Raw genomic sequence first — 19,465 nt, 5'->3', positions numbered from 1 at the left:
ATTAGGTAATTAATATGTACTGATATTAGCATAAAAACTATCAGGTCTGTGCAGTGTCGTATGACATCTATGTACCAAGTTTCATTTGAAATGTGATGATTAGTACTTGAGATATCAGTGGAAAAACCGAAAATTGACTAATCATTATGCAAATTAGGTAATTAGTATCCACGGATTATTACCAAAAACTAATCAAAACCTAGCATTAGTTCAGAGCATCTATGTACCAAGTTTAATCAAAATCCAATGAGTGGTTGTTTAGATATCAGTGGAACAGTCATGGAACCACTAAAAAATAGCTAATTATCATGTAAATTAGGTAATTAATATGCACGGATTTTTACCAAAAATTAATCAAATCTGCGTATATGTTCAGAGCATCTATGTACCAAGTTTCATCAAAATCCAATGAGTGGTTCTTTAGATATCAGTGGAACAGTCATAGAACAGCTAAAAATTAGCTAATTATCATGCAAATTAGGTAATTAACGAGCATGGATTTTTACCAAAACCTAATCAAATCTGCGCATTGGCCCAGAGCATCTATGCACCAAGTTTCATCAAAAACCGATGTATGGTTCTTGAGATAGCAGTGGAACAGTCGGACACACATACACACACACACATACACACATACAGACACACTAACTGCAAAGACTCCCATTTTGTGCTTCGCACATGGGAGTCAAAAATCAAATAAATCTAATTTTATTTCAAACCAATTTTGTACAGTCCAATTTGTAATCTTAATTTCATTACAAAATGTGTAAATTGATGGACATAAATGATTGTTTGAAGGGCACATTAGCCGTGCAAACTTTCTTGAGAGCTGCTACTTCACTTCCAGTGATCGCTTGATCTGTTTGTACAAATAGCCTAAAACAGAATGGTACATTGTAAATTTCTATTACACTTTTGTTTATCCTTGGAGTAAAAAAAAACATGTTACAATAACTTCAGAAATAAGTGACATTTTGATGCAAGACCTTACAACCACTTTGACTCGCTCGGTCAAAAGGAATATTATTAAGCAATCAGAATACTGTCAACAATGTACATAAAATGAAATTTGATTTTCAAAAATACGCACTTTAGATTTGATTGGGGTGTAACAAATGAAAACGCTTCAAAAATGACTCCTCATGGAACATAAATGCTGAGTTAGTCATTTATCATTGAAAATCAAAAATATAATTTCAAAGGGCAGGGGAACAATTACTAGTACAATGTATTTGGACTTTGTCTAAATGAAGACTATTGGTAATAACATTTTTTGAAGGGATACACACATCGACAATACGTTAAAACCAATAATTTCAGAATTACTAGTATTTATGAAAATATCAAATACGAAAAAGATTGCCTTTTAGTGAAATTTTGCAAAGTTGTATCAATATTTATTGTACAACACAAGGTAAATGATCTAAGAAGTGGGCATTACAGACGTCACTGACCAGTCTAGATCTCAAAGTGGCTTTAATAATAGTAACCTTGTCCTCGTGTTGGATTTACAGCTTAGACTGTTGTTGGCTTCACACAAATTACCACACATAGTGCTCTCTAGTTGATGTCTTGAAGTCAGCTGTGCAACATGTGAATATGTCAACATGTATTTGGTTGATTTTACAAAATGTGTTATACCCATATGATACATTGTATTACCTACACAGGTACAGTATGTTACTGTATTACCAGTATGTTACACTGTAATACAAGTATGTTACATTGTATTACCAGTACATAAAATGTTATCGTCTTCTGTGAATGACTTCTGTTAGTCCTTGTTCTATCAACTGTAAGTCATCTGCATCATCTTTTATAATGCTGATAAGATGCCGAATGCCTTCTTGTTGTTGTCTTAAATGCTGTGAACAGACAAGTTGAAGGAATGAGACTTTGGCAAATCTGCACAAATACTACACTGACATCTGCACAGGTTCTCTATAGAGCTCCTACACTGAAATCTACAATAGGTATTCTTATCAAAGTTTTCCATCATTCTGTAAATTTTGCTAGTGGATGATTACTATCAAAACGAATCAGATCTTTTGATTGCCATGAAAGTAGTGAGAAACTCACTAATGGTCCTATGGTAAAAATTTTTTTTGTTTTTTTATTTCAAAATGTTTGTTTTAGTGAAACTATTACATGGAATTATAATAGTTACGACTGTCATGATTAATATTTAGCATGAAATAATGATTCAACATGCATTCATACTATGTAAGAACACATTCACGACTTGTGTCAAAATTTTAAAATAATGAATCACCAATACATTTTTAGTTCTATTGCTTTAATCATAGACAGTATAGTAGGAAGGACAAGCAACTCCAGTGATTCTATTGTAGTAGGGTGGGCTGGAAAAAAGTTAAGCTGATTTAAACTAACCGTTAACATAAGCTAAATGTTTATTTTGATTTCTCGTAAAATGCGTGTTTTAGGTGTTGACGAGAGTTGCCTAAGGTATTGTAGAAGTCTTTGAAATTATTAATGAAAACGGGGTACAGCGTAGGTAGACGTGTATCCAGGCTGAAAGACTGGACGTGTAGTCAAGATGGCGACAGATGTAAAAAATGGACGATGGAATGAAAGTCTATTTTTGAAAAAATGCGAGACAGAACAACAAAAAACAAGCGTAGTCTGTGAAAAATAGCAAAATTTGAAGATCCATGCATCATGAAAACAATATTCGTGTATTCTGTCGAAAACAGGGTACAAACTTGGACAAGCATTCCCTTTGAAAGAGTGTGAACAGGTAGTCAAGATGACGACAGACATGAAGATGACACATGAAAACAGACCAATTGAAAGTTAATTTAAAAAAAGTGCAAGGCAGAAAACAACAAAAAACGAGCACAGTCGGTGGAAAATAACATAAGAAAATTCATGCATCATGAAAAAAGAAATATTCAAATATTTTGTCGAAAACAGGGTACAAACTGAATATAACATTTACCTACCACCACATTTAGTTAACATGTACGGAAACATTACTGCTGTCTGAAACTAACTTTCAATTTTATTCAATTAAACAGGAACATATATATTAAAAGTAATATTTACTAGTGAACCACGGTCACGGGAACAACTGATAACTATTATGTGTTCGAAAGATGCGTATTGCGGAAAGAAAACGACTCGTTTAGGAAAAGATCCTTGTAGTTTGATACGAAAGTAGTGACATCGCATCGAAATAAATATGATGTCATTAGAATATTCCAGTCCAGCTTGCGTTGGGCATCTGGCGTTTGACTTTGATGTTTGCCGCAGTTGCGCGTCCTTTCTACTATACTGTCTATGCTTTAATGTACAAATCTTAATTTCGTTATAAGACAACTACAATAACCATGTTTGATAGTTTTACAGAAGTATTGGCAATGGTCTATATTCTGTGTCTTCTGTGACATACTCAGTCTTAATTCTGATAGGCTCACCTGTTTGATTTCATCTTGCAAAGCAAGATCCATTGAGTATCTTTCTTCAGTTCGGGCTCCTAGAGCTTGGCTTTGCATTCGAATCTGAGACATCATTTCATTGAGACGACCCTGAGTGATTAGTGAGAATAAAACACACATACACAGATTAGTCAGTGTAGAAAGAATATGCAGCGTAACATATTCACACAAATCAGAGATAGATGACAGCGCTCCTTAAAATGACCTACATTGTACATGTATTAATTCAAAGTAATGTCATAACTATATACTGTTTATAAGGTCTGGGTAAAGTCCGGGTAAGGTTGCTGCAATTATACCATAGGCAATCATGTATAATTAAATTAATAACAAAGGTTTGTCTGGTTAATAATGAAGGTTTGTCTGGTTAATAATGAAGGTGTACACTGATTCACTGAATTATAATTCTCTCATCTGATGTGCTTATTAATACAGAAAAAACACTTATATGCTAATTAGTTAATTAACATGCATTTATCTATTATTACTCACACAGACCCAAAACTTCTGAAACAAGTAACTGAATACTTGAAATTTTCATCCAAAAAACACAAAATCATCATAATTAATTTTTCATTTTGTTTTACATCTTTCATTTTATTTTTTGTAACCAAATTCACTACAATGAGCCCTAAGATGATTTGTTATTTCATTAAGGCATAATTAAGCATATTATTATATCATGGTATCTCAGTAACAAACAAAATCTGGGGTATCAGTAACAGCATGCTATAAATGTGTTGTTACATCCCACCATATTAGGAAATGTGGATTCCAAATATGAAATGATTATGCAAATATTTTTGAAAACAAAGTGGACTGTAACAAAAAACTACCAAGTTTGGACTGCATGAATTTGAGATATAAGCCAAAATGTGCAAAAAAGGACGAAAAATTACCAATTTCCATTAAACAAAATGGCTGGTGATCAGCCATATTAATAGAATCTCAACAAAAACTAACTTGCATCTTTGTGAAATAATATATGCCCTCTGCACCAAATCTGAATGAACTTAATTGTAAGCTGAAGCTATATGCAAAACAAACAAAACAAAATGGCCTCCAGTTGTCAAATTTTTGGGGAAAAAATTTGAAAAATAATGAATGTGCCCCAGTATACCAACAACTTTCACCCATAATCTAAGTTTGAACAGAATTGGCGAGTACAACGAAGAGACAATGCTTTACACATATAAAATGGAGATATGAGTCAAATATGGCTGCCAGTCGGCCATTTTGTATCTGAACAGAAACAAAATCTGGGGGCATATGTCTACTACCATATACCATGTTTGGGGGAAATCGGTCCATGAACATATGAAATATATTGTGATGAAACTCAATCCATAAGCCTTCGGACTGGGTATATCACAAGGCGTATAAAAATGGCAAATTCAGTGTTGCCAATAAGCAACTGTGGTGGCAGTATTAAGTAAGTGTATATTACAATTATTTACCTTGAACTGAGTGGGTGCATTTAATTCAGCCTGTATTGACTCTAATTGTACTCTAAGTTGTTCCTCATCAATTTGTATAGCAAGACCACTTTTTCTGTAAACTTCTTGTACTAGCATAACCTGTAATCATTTTCAAGTACACGTATCAAGAATTATTTAACATATTGTGATGAATGGGTGCACTTTCAGAGGTTGAATCCCTTGAATGATTTCACTCGTGTGATTCTGATATGAAATCAATGTCAAAGTGCTACAATTGTCATGCATGAAATACGAACACCCACTGCATGGCAAATGTAGCGTTTTAAAATGTGCTGTTATGGTGGTGTAAATGCTAGATATAGGCAAACACAAATGGGAATTCTTACCTGCAAAACTCTATGTGAAAGTTCAGCTTGTTTTCGTTTATACTCCGCTAACTTAGCATGTATTGTGGATTGATTTCTTTGAAGAGTAGAAATGTCTTCTGCAATTATCTAATCGAAAAATATATCATTCTTTTAGAAAAAAAACATTTGGCTGGAATAATCTTGTCAATTATGAAAGATGATTTCAAATAGATATATGACTGGCATAAATTGGGGTACAGTAATGACAATATAAGTCTCTATTTTTGGGCTACATATGAGCAAGTAAAATCAAACAAAACTTACAGATAATGGAAATAACTTGAATATGTAGATGTAGTTTTATCGTACAAGCAAAGCTGTGCAGCAATTAATGGTATTTATTTTTTTCATAGCATTAAGTAAAACTGTCAACATTTTCAGGATTAAAACTTCTTTGAAGTTTATTGATGTTGACTTACATTCAGTCTACCTTGGTGTTGTTTATTTTGTTGTTCCTGATGTTTAAATCTTGAATTCAATTCACTGAATCCAACCATGGGAACTGGAATTAAACTGAATAGGAAAATACATCAACATGCATAAATTTAAAACTGAATCCAACCATGGGAACTGGAATTAAACTGAATAGGAAAATACATCAATATGCATAAATTTAAAACTGAATCCAACCATGGGAACTGGAATTAAACTGAATAGGAAAATACATCAATATGCATAAATTTAAAACTGAATCCAACCATGGGAACTGGAATTAAACTGAATAGGAAAATACATCAATATGCATAAATTTAAAACTGAATCCAACCATGGGAACTGGAATTAAACTGAATAGGAAAATACATCAATATGCATAAATTTAAAACTGAATCCAACCATGGGAACTGGAATTAAACTGAATAGGAAAATACATCAACATGCATAAATTTAAAACTGAATCCAACCATGGGAACTGGAATTAAACTGAATAGGAAAATACATCAATATGCATAAATTTAAAACTGAATCCAACCATGGGAACTGGAATTAAACTGAATAGGAAAATACATCAATATGCATAAATTTAAAACTGAATCCAACCATGGGAACTGGAATTAAACTGAATAGGAAAATACATCAATATGCATAAATTTAAAACTGAATCCAACCATGGGAACTGGAATTAAACTGAATAGGAAAATACATCAATATGCATAAATTTAAAACTGAATCCAACCATGGGAACTGGAATTAAACTGAATAGGAAAATACATCAATATGCATAAATTTAAAACTGAATCCAACCATGGGAACTGGAATTAAACTGAATAGGAAAATACATCAATATGCATAAATTTAAAACTGAATCCAACCATGGGAACTGGAATTAAACTGAATAGGAAAATACATCAACATGCATAAATTTAAAACTGAATCCAACCATGGGAACTGGAATTAAACTGAATAGGAAAATACATCAACATGCATAAATTTAAAACTGAATCCAACCATGGGAACTGGAATTAAACTGAATAGGAAAATACATCAATATGCATAAATTTAAAACTGAATCCAACCATGGGAACTGGAATTAAACTGAATAGGAAAATACATCAATATGCATAAATTTAAAACTGAATCCAACCATGGGAACTGGAATTAAACTGAATAGGAAAATACATCAATATGCATAAATTTAAAACTGAATCCAACCATGGGAACTGGAATTAAACTGAATAGGAAAATACATCAACATGCATAAATTTAAAACTGAATCCAACCATGGGAACTGGAATTAAACTGAATAGGAAAATACATCAATATGCATAAATTTAAAACTGAATCCAACCATGGGAACTGGAATTAAACTGAATAGGAAAATACATCAATATGCATAAATTTAAAACTGAATCCAACCATGGGAACTGGAATTAAACTGAATAGGAAAATACATCAATATGCATAAATTTAAAACTGAATCCAACCATGGGAACTGGAATTAAACTGAATAGGAAAATACATCAATATGCATAAATTTAAAACTGAATCCAACCATGGGAACTGGAATTAAACTGAATAGGAAAATACATCAATATGCATAAATTTAAAACTGAATCCAACCATGGGAACTGGAATTAAACTGAATAGGAAAATACATCAATATGCATAAATTTAAAACTGAATCTAACCATGGAGACTGGAATTAAGCTTAAGGTAGCGAGAAGGTTTTGTGACGTTTTTAAATAAAACATTCTCTGTCTGTTGTCTCGTTCAGAACAGTAATTTAGGTTATATATTTCAAAAGACTAAGTATAGAGGTGCAAGTTCGCACAAACTGGACAGACATTGTTTACATAATTATCACGTGACATCAAAAATGGCGAACCTTGTAAAAATGACTAAGTACGCGATTGCGAGAGCACACTGCGGAATTTCCTGGTGAAATTTAAGTTATGCATTGTCCGTAATCAAGTCCATTGAAATGCGTCTCCGATAATCAAAAGACCTATTATTCCGATTTCTATGCAGGTTTGTTTTTTTGTCCCCAAATTATTTCATACTTGGCACCTTTAACAGACTATTATTCTGTGACAAAGCATTTTCTTTAAAAACCCAGACATATTTCGCACCATCATTATCTTTTGAACGATAACTGCGAGTTTGAATGTCCAAGTCCGAACGCACTTGATTTGGCGGCGGTCCCAATGAGTCGTTCTCGATCAAAACTTCAACTCGAGAAAAACGCGAAAAACAGTTTTGGTTAATAAAACACTGTAGATTTGCTGCATTATTATAAATATACACTAAAAATGGCCAAACATATTAACCACTGATATCATAGAACTCATAAAGAGTGTCAGATAATGAATAATTTCAAGCTCGAGCGCGAAAAATGAAGAAAACTGCTGGCATTTGAGTCTGTACTCCAGGAACGTTCGGGTTTTCCATTGTTATGCAAACGAACAACGAGGGATAATCCTCTGACAAACATTACTGTCCCACTGTACACGCTGACAGTTTACAAACAAGCTAATCCTTCAAGTGTCTCAGATAAGACATCTAATAAAACGGTTTTCATGGTGAAACAAAATGGCCGATGTTTGAAAAAAAATTGCTGTGTCAGAGTGCGACACTTAGTGGCAGATTTTTCTTTGCCTCGTCTGTCAACGCTTTCTTTCTTTTCTTCGCCATTGCGTTAGAAAAAAAATGTATTAGTAAAATAGAATATTGACTTGGAAAATAAAACGATTTAAAAGAAAGTTGTGCAAAGTTACAGTACTCCTTTCGCACAACCTCCCGCCCGCTTCCGCTTTCCAATCACCTTTTTCTCTCGCTTTTGTGACCGCTTGTTGAATTCGACCGGACAATTTCCGCTTTAGTTTCGACCGCGCAAACCCCGAAATATCAACGCCCACCTGCTCGCTCGTGCGCATTTAAAATTCGGACTAACAGAATAATTTACGAGGTTCACATTGCCTTATAATTGTCTTTCTGGTTTTTATAGATGTTGAACAGCTGACAAAAGTTCAAATACTTTTTGTTTTAACTATATATAATTATATGCACGCAACCTGACCCTTTGCCCTTGATTTGGCTTGGACTGAATATTTTATTTTAAACAATATTCTGACGTGAAATACAAAATGTATTTCAACACAAGTACGACAGGGTTGTCTGGGGTTTCTTTCCTGATTGTTGAGTCTTCGCAATGTGTTTTGTATAATTATTGTTGTTTTCCCCCGATGCTGAAGGACCTTAAAGCTAAATGGCAGTTACATGCATGGGCTGAGTGAAAGAAAATATTTCTAAGCCTAAAATAAAACCTAATATTACACCTCTTTGTGTATTTGTTAATTTTACATATGTTTGTCATGACAGTATGTTTGTAAATATCTAGAAAAATCTCGTCTTTCGTTGATAATTTCGATTGTTTGTTTGGAATGTCGATCCCCGTTGGTGTCTCCATACTGAGTTTAGGAAGGGCGTCGATCAACACCGTGACAATCAGCCGAGAGAAGACAAACAATGACCGTAATTAATGGAGATCATGTCCGTAATTTGTGGGCTGAAACCCCAAATAATTAATCAAGTATTATTATTTTAATATATATTTTATTTTACATCGCAAAACTAAACCATGCCCAAAACAGAGCTAGAGTTGTTCGCGGTGAAACAACCGCATTGAAGACGATGCAACTTCAGCTAGCCATTTCTTACCTTGAAATAAAAAAAATAAAAATTCGAAGAGCATCGGGGAAAATATTAATAATCATCCTTATCAATCGCTTGCTTTATTTTATTCGAATCAGTTTTCTCTGCAAGTTGTGAAATTAAGTAAACCAGAGTAGCGTCGATGATTTTCAGCCCTGAAGGACTTTGAATTGTTCATCGACTGGCCACCAAATAGTTATGGCTATAACTAAATTTGACACGTTTTTCTTTTAAGCACAATAAATTATTCATACATGTCAAGCTCTGTTCGATTTTTTCAGGGCATGTGGCCGTTTTTAGTCGAAAATATTTTTTGTGGGAACACTTTTGCGGTACGTATACGGTATAGACCGAGCTCATTCAATGATCGTGACTTAATTTTAAAAATTGAATGTCAAATTTTACCAGACGTGGACCGATGTGAATTTGATATCGTTATTTTTGGAATTAATCACTAACATTTCCTCGTTTCTCTGCTCTGTCAAAAGGAGTTACCTAGGCTTTTTTCACGTAACTGTCTCATTAAAATAAAAATAAAAATATTACATCTAGAACAAGCACCCAAAACACGTAACAAGAGGTCCCAGTTCAGTTGCTTTCACGATACAAGTGTAATACAGCTATTAGGTTTGAAGTGTCGTTCAGAATGTAATAATAGTTAATACTAGTTGTATGTTCACACTTTACTATCAAAACCACCATTTCGACCACCCATGTGCCAGTTTTCAGTGTTTGGGCGAGCGGTCAATGTTTTCAATGAGCGAGCGAGCGGAAAAAAAACGCGATTAAAATGCGGTCGGTTTCCGGTCGGACAAGACCGCGTGGTCGGAAATTAAGCAATAAGCGGTCGATGTAAAAGCAGAAGGTTGGGCGAAATGAGTACTGTGTGACCATGTTTCTCCGACGAAGTCTCGACTGACAATAATGCTGACAATGGACGTTAGATAAACACGCATTGTTTGCAACTGGAAGCTTATCACCCGTTATATCAGAATCGTCAACAACAGAGTATACAGATAAGATGTTATCATTTAATTCCTTCCAAAGATAAACACTATGCAAATATCCACGAAACGGCAGTTGTAGTCTTTTCTGCTAGTGTTTTAAAACACTAATTTAAGCAACATTATTTCGCAATTTTGATCTTTTGTAAACCTGGGGTGATGTATCAAGGTCTAAAGTAACCGTTTTATCAATTTTTGAAAAATCAAGAAAAAAATGAAAATTTCCCTTCTCGCTACCTTAATAGAAAAAAAAGATCCACCCACCCAGGAACACAAAAACATGTAAACATAGTTCACCTATTAAAACCTTGCCCTTGCATACATAAAATGTGCAATGTTAAGTTCACCACTTCAATCATGCACTATCAATTATATAGTTCACACAATTTGACTGTACATACTTGGCCTAACCACTAGTCTGAGGTTAACACATGGCCTGCTGACACAATTTTCACTCATTCATCTGTGGAGGCTTTCATGAGTGTACAAATGTGAAAACCTATCATAGGACAACTAGCAAAGAAAATACTCTTCTCCAGCAGAAAACAATTATGTATTAATAGATAAGCTAAACCGTTTGGAGGCGGGGGTGTTATAGGTGTACTTACTTTGATGGGTCAGGATTGTCAAGTTTTGCTTGTCTCCATAATCGTGGATCATAACCTATGAAATATAGTGGATGAAGTGAAAGCATTAGAATTAGAATATTTTTGAGAACACCCTCAAAAACAAATTATCAAAAAATTAGGAATCTAGATGTCAATAATGAATCTGAAAAGTTGAAAAAAAGTTATGTTAGGAAAATGTTCAAACCTGACAAATAAGTGGCTAACAATGCAGCAATACTTTTTATGTCATCGCTATATTGTTGCATACCACAAAATGTCAATATTGTCAGGAAATTTACAAGACTGTTTAGCTATGCATGTCTTGAGAGTATTTAATCATCAGATTGATCAAACCATTTTTACGAATGAGCGCCATTTGATTAAATGAGGGCAGTGTAACACAAATTTATTTAGAGAGATTATTTACTGCCTCTATAGTTTTGATATAACATAATATTTGAACATTTTTTCTAATGGCTAAATTAGAAATAGAGTGAACATATTTGGAGCAAAAGGCAAGGACCAAAGTAACAACTCTATGTAGTTATACACACTCATATACTTGACTAGTGACTTAATTCTCTTTTTGGCTCAATGGACTATAGGCCGGCTAAGCCTATGGGATGGATTTCTGTCCTGAGTCTGTCGTCCGTCTATCTGTCTATCTGTCTATCTGTCTGTCTCTCTGTGCACGACTTCTTCTCAAAAACCGCCGAACCATTTGACTCGATTTTTGGTGTGTGAATGCCTTGATGAGTGTAGATGGTAATTTGTTCATGAGAAGTCGATCTGCCAAAAATTATGCAAATTAGCCCCCCAAAACTCTACTGTGGCGGTCTATAGTGAGAGCGCCTTCTATAGTATGGTGTTGGAATAACTTTGTTTATGAATAAGTCTGTGCATCCCTGTGTCGGTCAGTCGAATTGTTTTTGTCTGTGGGCAGGTCGATTCTCCTGTTTTCTCCTACCGTTAAAGTCCTAATATAAACCGCATACGTAATAGTAACCGCACCCCCAATTCCGGCTTCGGGGTTTAAGAGTTCTTAACAAAAATTGAAAACTTGAAAAGTACCTATTACTAACCGCACCCCCAATTCAACAAGACCGTGACTGACTTCATTGTTTCAACCAGCTGTTCCAAAACCGCATTGTTCCTAATCCTATTCATTTGTTTCGACAACATGCCTAAAAATATTCACACCTATAGATAAGATGTCAGACAGGCAATGAAACTGCTTTTGTTCTGGCGGCGACCTCTGTCAATACTCTTTCTGAATACGTCTGTGTTTCGTAAGTTTTAGACAATGAGCTTTTATCACCGTAAAAGTGTTAAACTGAGCATTGAAGAATAATTTATCTTTCGAAAACAAATAATTTCTTGATTTAAAAAAAAATCATGCCGTTTTCCCATGGAAATCAAAGGCAAAAGATCGCACTACATTATCGGTAAATCTCTTCCGTGTTGCGTTCACCATGAGGTCGCTGAACTGTCATAAACATATTTAAATGAGCTATGTAATTTAGACACGTGGGCACCATCCAGCATTTTGACTGGTTAATTAGCAACTTGACCTATCCTGTCAATAATACGTCACGTGAGCATTCAAAAACATGGCGGATATCATATCGGCTGTTTACATGTGACTGAAATCATTCGCTTACGGGGAAACTAAGTTGAATTTTACTTGCATTTTATAACAATTCAACGAATTTATTTTTCGTGCGTTATTGTAATCACTACTAAATAATAATCACCAATATCAACACTTCGAAAACAAGTAAGTTATCCACTTGTGACCCGCAGCATGGCCGGATGGAGCTACCGTTATGTGATCATTTGCTACTAAGCAGTGCATTCTTGTTTTTATTTGAAACTTCTGTGAGAATATACTTTTCGTTACCAAGAAAATTAAAAAAATAAATGCATATTACATTAAAAATACTGAGTATTTTTTGTATCATGTGGAATTTTTTTTTGATTGACTGTAATTTTTCAACATTATGTAACGCCTATTTTAGAACCAAAATAATGCCTTTCTCTCTTCCCCGACGCCTATTCAAGAGATTGTACGGTGTATTGTTTGTTTTGTGCATGTGTTGTGGACAAAAAATGACCACGCCCATTTAGTGATTGCAATATGTACTTAATAGAAACCGCACCCCGAACTTCAGCTTTTGATCCCAATTTTTAAATTGATACATTGTAATATAAACCGTGGTTTATAATAGGACTTTAACGGTGGTTTTCCCATTTCACACGGTTTTCATCGACCAATTTCGGACCATCGCCCTCAAAATAATTGATGAAATAGTTTCAGGACCCATCGACAGTAGAAAGGTAGAAACTTAAGGCGAAAATAATGAAAAAAACAAACAGATGTTACTATTTTAAAATGGTCATTTTTGGTCAAAAATTCTATTTTCGACTTCTTCTTCAAAACCGGTAGCCTGAATGCTTTGATACTTGGTGTGTATGTACCTTGTGTTGACATCTACTAGATTTGTTCATTTCATGGCCATATCTTTAATTCTCTAATTTTGGCAAATATTTTTGTCATTTTTGGTTAAAAATGGAATTTCAACAAACCACTATTTCCCATTGCTTTGGTGTTAGGCATACATGTGTTTATTATTCCATTGACAACTTTGTGTGGTTGTTTGGCGATATTTCATTTAAAAGTACAAATTTAAACGAAAAGTTGTGGCATATACAGCACTAATCTTTTGTACAATAGCCGTTGAGCAACAGGCCATTGGCCTGTTTTTCCATTAGCCATACGTCAATTTCTACAAACGGATGCAATAAATTGAAACTAAAATGCATCATACTGCAAGTCTATATGTCCCTCAGTATCAGTTTGATGTTCGGTTGACCTAATCAGATCCAATAAAATACATAACATGCACAGCAAAGCAGTCAATTCGTTAGCTGGCAATAATAATGGTGAACAACACCAATATGATGCTGACAGTAACAAGATCACCAGACAACACGTTTTTGCATTTTGAGGCCAGTCAACTTCCTGTTTGTAATATTGAATATAGCTTAACAAGCCAGCTTACCTGCGGGTGGGTTGTCCATGTACTGTCGTAACTGAGCTTCTGTTAATTCAGTTTTAGGCATCATATTATCAACACCTAGATTAACAAGTTGCTGCTTGATGGTTGGCTGAGATAAAAAACTAAACAGATCAGTAGCAGACACTCTCTTTGATGTACCGGTCGGTAGACGCTCAAGAAGATAGATAAGGACTTCAGTTCTGAAAAACATTCCGCATTACTGTAGTTAATATTGGCTGGACAATACATCTGTGTTGCAGTTCCCTTCAAAACGATCTACTAGCTTCCTGATTTCTCGCAACACTGTATTCTATCCTACGTACCACGTATTTTGGACAGAGCCCTCGCACTTACCGATCATCTGGCAGCGCCCTCACACCTTCAACGCAGACAGACAATGTAGGTTTGCTTCCCAGTAACTTAAACAAGTTGTCAACAATTTGTTGCTGGTAACTTCGTATTTCTGATTCTTTCTTCTTGAAATCCAATGCCACTAGACCCAACTCATTCTTTGTGGATGGTTTACAGCTGTACCCAACTGTCTGAAACAGGTAAGCAAATTTAAAGGGTGGTGGACATTGCGTTCTGTATGTGCGAGACTTTCCCATATGGAACCAATATCTCAAGCATATTTGCGAAATGACCACCACTATTTAACACTGTATGTCATGCATGCATGTATAATAATATTATAAGTTCTTTGTTGAGAAATTATTGTATATTCTGTTGAATTGTTCATAAAGTTCCCATCTTTCATTTGTATATATTTGACAGTGTATTATGAAATGTTTTTCATCTTCTGTTGTTTTACATATTTAGCAAATTCTTTTGTTAGCTGGTGTTTTGGGACGTGCGTGTCTGGCAACTTCAATCCCAAGGCTATGACAGCTTAGTCTTAGTTTGGCTAATGTTTTAATATCTTGATATTTTTCAGTAATGTTTAAATAGGGTGCATATTTAATTGTATTATTCAAAAGTCTGTATGTGTGTAGTTTAAACTTTCCTCTATTGTTGGTCTCATTTCAGATCTTTCTGTTTTTTAATAATGTCAATATTTTACTTTTTTTTTATTGTATTCAGATAATGTATCCAAGAGTTTTTGCAACAATTTTAAGGTAATTATGTTCCTATTCCATAATTCTCGATTGTGTTCCTCAGACTATATAGTTTTTTAAGTGCTTGTATTAAGAGTGGCATTCCATATTTGAACACCACAGAAGGTATTCCATCAATGTGCTAGCTTTCCTTGTCTTCAGTTTTCTTAATACAGCATTTATTTCTTGTATTGTAATTTGGTTGTTCAGCCATTCATTTCTATTCATAGCATCTTCTATTAATTCTGTATTTTTGTTCTCTGTTTTACTGGTTGATGTACTTGAGTTTATGCTAATTCATTGGATGTATTTAATCTATTCTGTGTATGAAGTCTCTAAGACATTGCTATTGTTGTTATGATGTGAATATTCTCTTATAACATTTCATAGTTCTTGTTGTGATGTCTCATTTAGATTACTGACTTTATCTTGTAAGGTGCATAATAAAAACCTCAAACCTTTGAATGCCAAACTTTTGTTACCGTTGACAACAATTTTCTCAAAAATTTAAAGATTAAAGACCTGCAGGTACTGAAATATTTATAGAACATGCAAAATTTGGGTGTGAAAAATTATTGGTTCAAAAGGTTAATGTGTTACACATGATCATCAAAGAATAGAATGCAAAACTGATGACAGAATCTCCTGACACTCTGCAAGCATCCACTGAATTGTGAAACTATATTTACCTTAAACCTGCAAAAAGGGTTATCAGGTGAGAAGTCAACAGATGCATTCTGGGTGTAATAGCCTTTACCAGTTCCCCAAAATGCTTGGATCTGATTCCATTTGGCAAAAACAATGTCTCTTTCATCACCAAATATCATAGGCAAGTGTAGCGCACTGGCTGTGTTTACAAGCACATTGGCAGAGTTGGCTTGCTGGCCTGTTAAGCAACAGAAAAAAGAATAGTTTACAAAATCACTATATTTACCATATTGTATTGTTTTTTTTAATCAGACAATTTGGTGGTGGTCACAAAAACTAGTTACCATGACATCATAAATTGCTAATGGTACAAAAAAACAAATTAAGTTGTATGGTATAAACAACGTGAAGCTATGATGTATCCTCTCAGTAAGTACAAGATTCAATAGCAGTAACTTAAGCCATTAGCTGAATTAATTGTTTTGTGCACATCAGTTCAACCAAGGTAGTAACTAACAACTAGTGAACTAACCTTGAATGCCTGTACCAAGTCCAGTTGTGCCCAGACCAGTAGTACCAAGACCAGTGGCACCCAGTCCAGTAGTACCAAATCCAGATGACAACCCAGTGCCAAGTCCAGTCCCTAATCCAGTCCCTAGTCCAGTGCCAAGTCCAGTTCCTAAGCTGGTACCAAATCCGGTTCCGAGACCAGTACCTAGTCCTGTCGCAGAAGACCCAAATCCAGTCCCAAAGCCTAATCCAGTTCCAAATCCAGTACCCCCTGTGGTAGTAGTTGTTAATCCAGTACCTAATGCTCCTGTACCAAGACCAGTTCCCAACCCAGTGGTTCCAGTTCCAGCTCCAAAACCTGTAACCAAGAATACAGTGACAGACAGAATTGTCCCAGAGAGAAATCATAACTGAGTAGGTTTTTCTGACAATTAAATCTTGGCTTTACATATGTAGAAATATATTCTGTGATGTCAGAGATTCAAATTGTGTATCTACATTTATTCTCACTGATTACTACAAGCTATTTAAATGTGCCTTTGGGGGGAAGGGGTAGTACATACGTATGTAACGAGAAGCATGTCTGCCTATGATAGCTAGACACATTTTCTGTGGTCATGAGTTTGAATCTCACTAGTGTTTATATGTTTGAATGTACATGTAATTAAAGCATATGAACTGATGTCATATCAGAGTGGATTTATTATATGGTCTTGCATACTAATTAACATTAGTAGGAAATATATTCATTTCAGTTTCGGAACTGTTTCATTTTTATTTGACAAACATGATTAATGCCAACATCAAATTTTGGATTTTGGCGATTGAAAAGAAATGGAACATGGAAACAGTGAGTAGTTCGTGATCGTGATTAGTATATACTATTACTAGTATACTTGTTACCTTGGAAAGAAAAGGATCCTGAGGGCGCTGTTGTGGCTGTAGTAACAGTTCCAAGTCCACCGAAGAGAGAGGGTGCTGTTGTTTTAGTTGCACCAAATCCAGAGAAGCCAGTAGTTCCTGAACAGAATAATAATAAGTTTATTAACACTTACACATTCCCCGGAGGGATTGGCAATGGTTACAAAAGTTTAAGAAGGAATAAAACAAAAAAATAAATAGATAAAATAAAACAAACTAAGCTAATAATACATTACAGAGAATAAAAAAATTAAATTATAATACTACAAAAGATAGAAAACAAAATGCAAAACTTAAACTGTGAAAGAAAATTATCACTGGGGTTGCTGTCTTATTTCAAAACATTTCTTTAGGTACCTTGCTACAGGGAGTGTTAGACCACTATTGTTTAGCAAGGCTATGAATTGTGTCTTTGGTGGCAAATTTTTAAAGTTTTGGATTTTGGTTTTTGCCATTTCAAATAGGACATTTCTTTCGGGGGTATATCTTTGGCATGACATCATTAGGTGATACTCATCTTCTACTTCGTTTTGATCACAAAGGTTGCATAATCTATTAGCAAGGGGTATTCCTTTGTGTTTGCCAGTCTCAATTTTCAAGTTATGGTCACTGAGGCGGAATTTAGTCAAATTTTCGTGCATCTTTTTCATTTTGTTTTTATTGATTGTCGTTATGTAATTCACTTTTCCAAGTTGATATGAATGATGTTTGTATATTTTTGTTAATTCGTCCTAATTGCCTTGCTGTTAGAATTTCATTGCTGTCGACCAAGTTAGACTGGTTGATGTTATTCAGAAGGGAATCTATATTAGTGTACCATTTACTATTATTCTCTTTATTTTCTTAGAAAGCTAGTTTTAATAATGGATTTGACGAGTTCTTTACACGATTAAAATATTTGATCATTTGTTTTTCGATAAAAGTCTCCAATGGCAACGTCCAAGTTCATCGTATAAACCCATTGTTGTGATGTTTATGGATGTCCCCAAGAGAAAACGAAGATAATTTATATGTACATCTTCAATTGGTGATTTGAGTGTAATTTCATCTTTCCACACATCACTACCATATGTGAGAATTGGTCTGATTAGTTTATCAAACAGAGAGAGTGACAGTGGTATACTTAGGTTTTTACCAGTTTTTCCCTTTAAAGAAAATAAGGCCTTTAAAGCTTTTCTTTTTATGCTTTTTAGGCTTTCCTTGAATTTCCCATTAGCAAGATATAAAAAAAATAAAGAGACACGGTCATCAGAACTGCATATGTACACATCTATAGCTGTGGTTTAAATGTATAAGACCCTCTTCAGGACTGGTATGCACACTTGATGTAGACAAGATGTTTGATCACAGTCCTGAGGGACTGTGGTTTGTTGAAGTATTGATGACAGGTAAATTTGCTGAGTTTTAGCTGATCGATCGGAGCTGATAAAACTGTAGAAGTATTGATGGCAACTTCACAAGCTGCGTCGCACAGTGATGGAGTAATGTATTCGTACCTGTAGTCAACGCACTGCTTCCAAACCCTCCAAACGCCGGAGCCGATGTTGCTGGTGGTTGGCCACCAAACGATGCGCTACCAAAGGAAAACGACATTTTGCAACATGCTGCTTATGACAGAAGTTTGAATCAATGGCGGAGTTTTTATTGTATGGTTGGTGGTTGTGTACTTCCTCGAGAAGTGCGCCCGCTTGCAACATTTTTGTAGTACATTTTGTTTTTACTGTTCTTCCCTCGTACCTTTCCCATGTGCCTATGCAAACGCCCATGCGACAAGGTTGTCGCCCGCGGTCATTTGATTGATTTTATTATTTTTAAAAATGATCTTAAAAATTTTGGAAAAAAGTCATCAACTTTTGTTTTTAATACACTGTATTCAATATTTAAAAAAAAAAAAAGTCGTCTGAAAAGAGAGAAAATAACGGAATTTGTCGGTGTACCTTATTTCCATACCAATCTAAGACATTATTAAAGGTAACAATATGAATAATCAGGATTTTCGAACAATTCTTGGTTACCGTCATCATTTTCAAGGTTGCGTGACCCATTTTGGAGGAGCGGAAGTACTAGTAGTTCGGTGATCATGTACCGTGAGTATACTGTAAAACTGGGATAGTCTGATGAACTGATTTAATGTAAACTAACTATCTGCGTCATTACAGTCACACATA

General features: G+C 34.7%; 1 protein-coding gene across 1 annotated transcript; it reads right to left on the bottom strand.

Moving 5' to 3' along the window:
* Nucleotides 1-692: 692 nt before the first annotated feature.
* On the bottom strand, nucleotides 693-18,964 carry LOC146747212 (nucleoporin p54-like). The gene is made up of 12 exons (XM_085498566.1): nucleotides 18,794-18,964; nucleotides 17,280-17,396; nucleotides 16,399-16,734; nucleotides 15,908-16,104; nucleotides 14,479-14,666; nucleotides 14,128-14,324; nucleotides 11,066-11,120; nucleotides 5,724-5,817; nucleotides 5,284-5,391; nucleotides 4,916-5,035; nucleotides 3,438-3,548; nucleotides 693-1,865 (listed from the first exon to the last, which is right to left on the bottom strand). The coding sequence occupies exons 1-12, from the start codon at nucleotides 18,888-18,890 to the stop codon at nucleotides 1,749-1,751; spliced, it is 1,737 nt and encodes a 578-aa protein (XP_085354692.1). The 5' UTR covers nucleotides 18,891-18,964; the 3' UTR covers nucleotides 693-1,748.
* Between the last annotated feature and the right edge of the window lie 501 nt (nucleotides 18,965-19,465).

Source organism: Saccoglossus kowalevskii, chromosome 4 (genome assembly GCF_978046115.1).
Source record: "Saccoglossus kowalevskii chromosome 4, keSacKowa6.1, whole genome shotgun sequence".
NCBI lineage: Eukaryota > Metazoa > Hemichordata > Enteropneusta > Harrimaniidae > Saccoglossus > Saccoglossus kowalevskii.
Note: the sequence above shows the minus strand (reverse complement) of the source record. Positions and strands in the feature narration are given on the sequence as shown.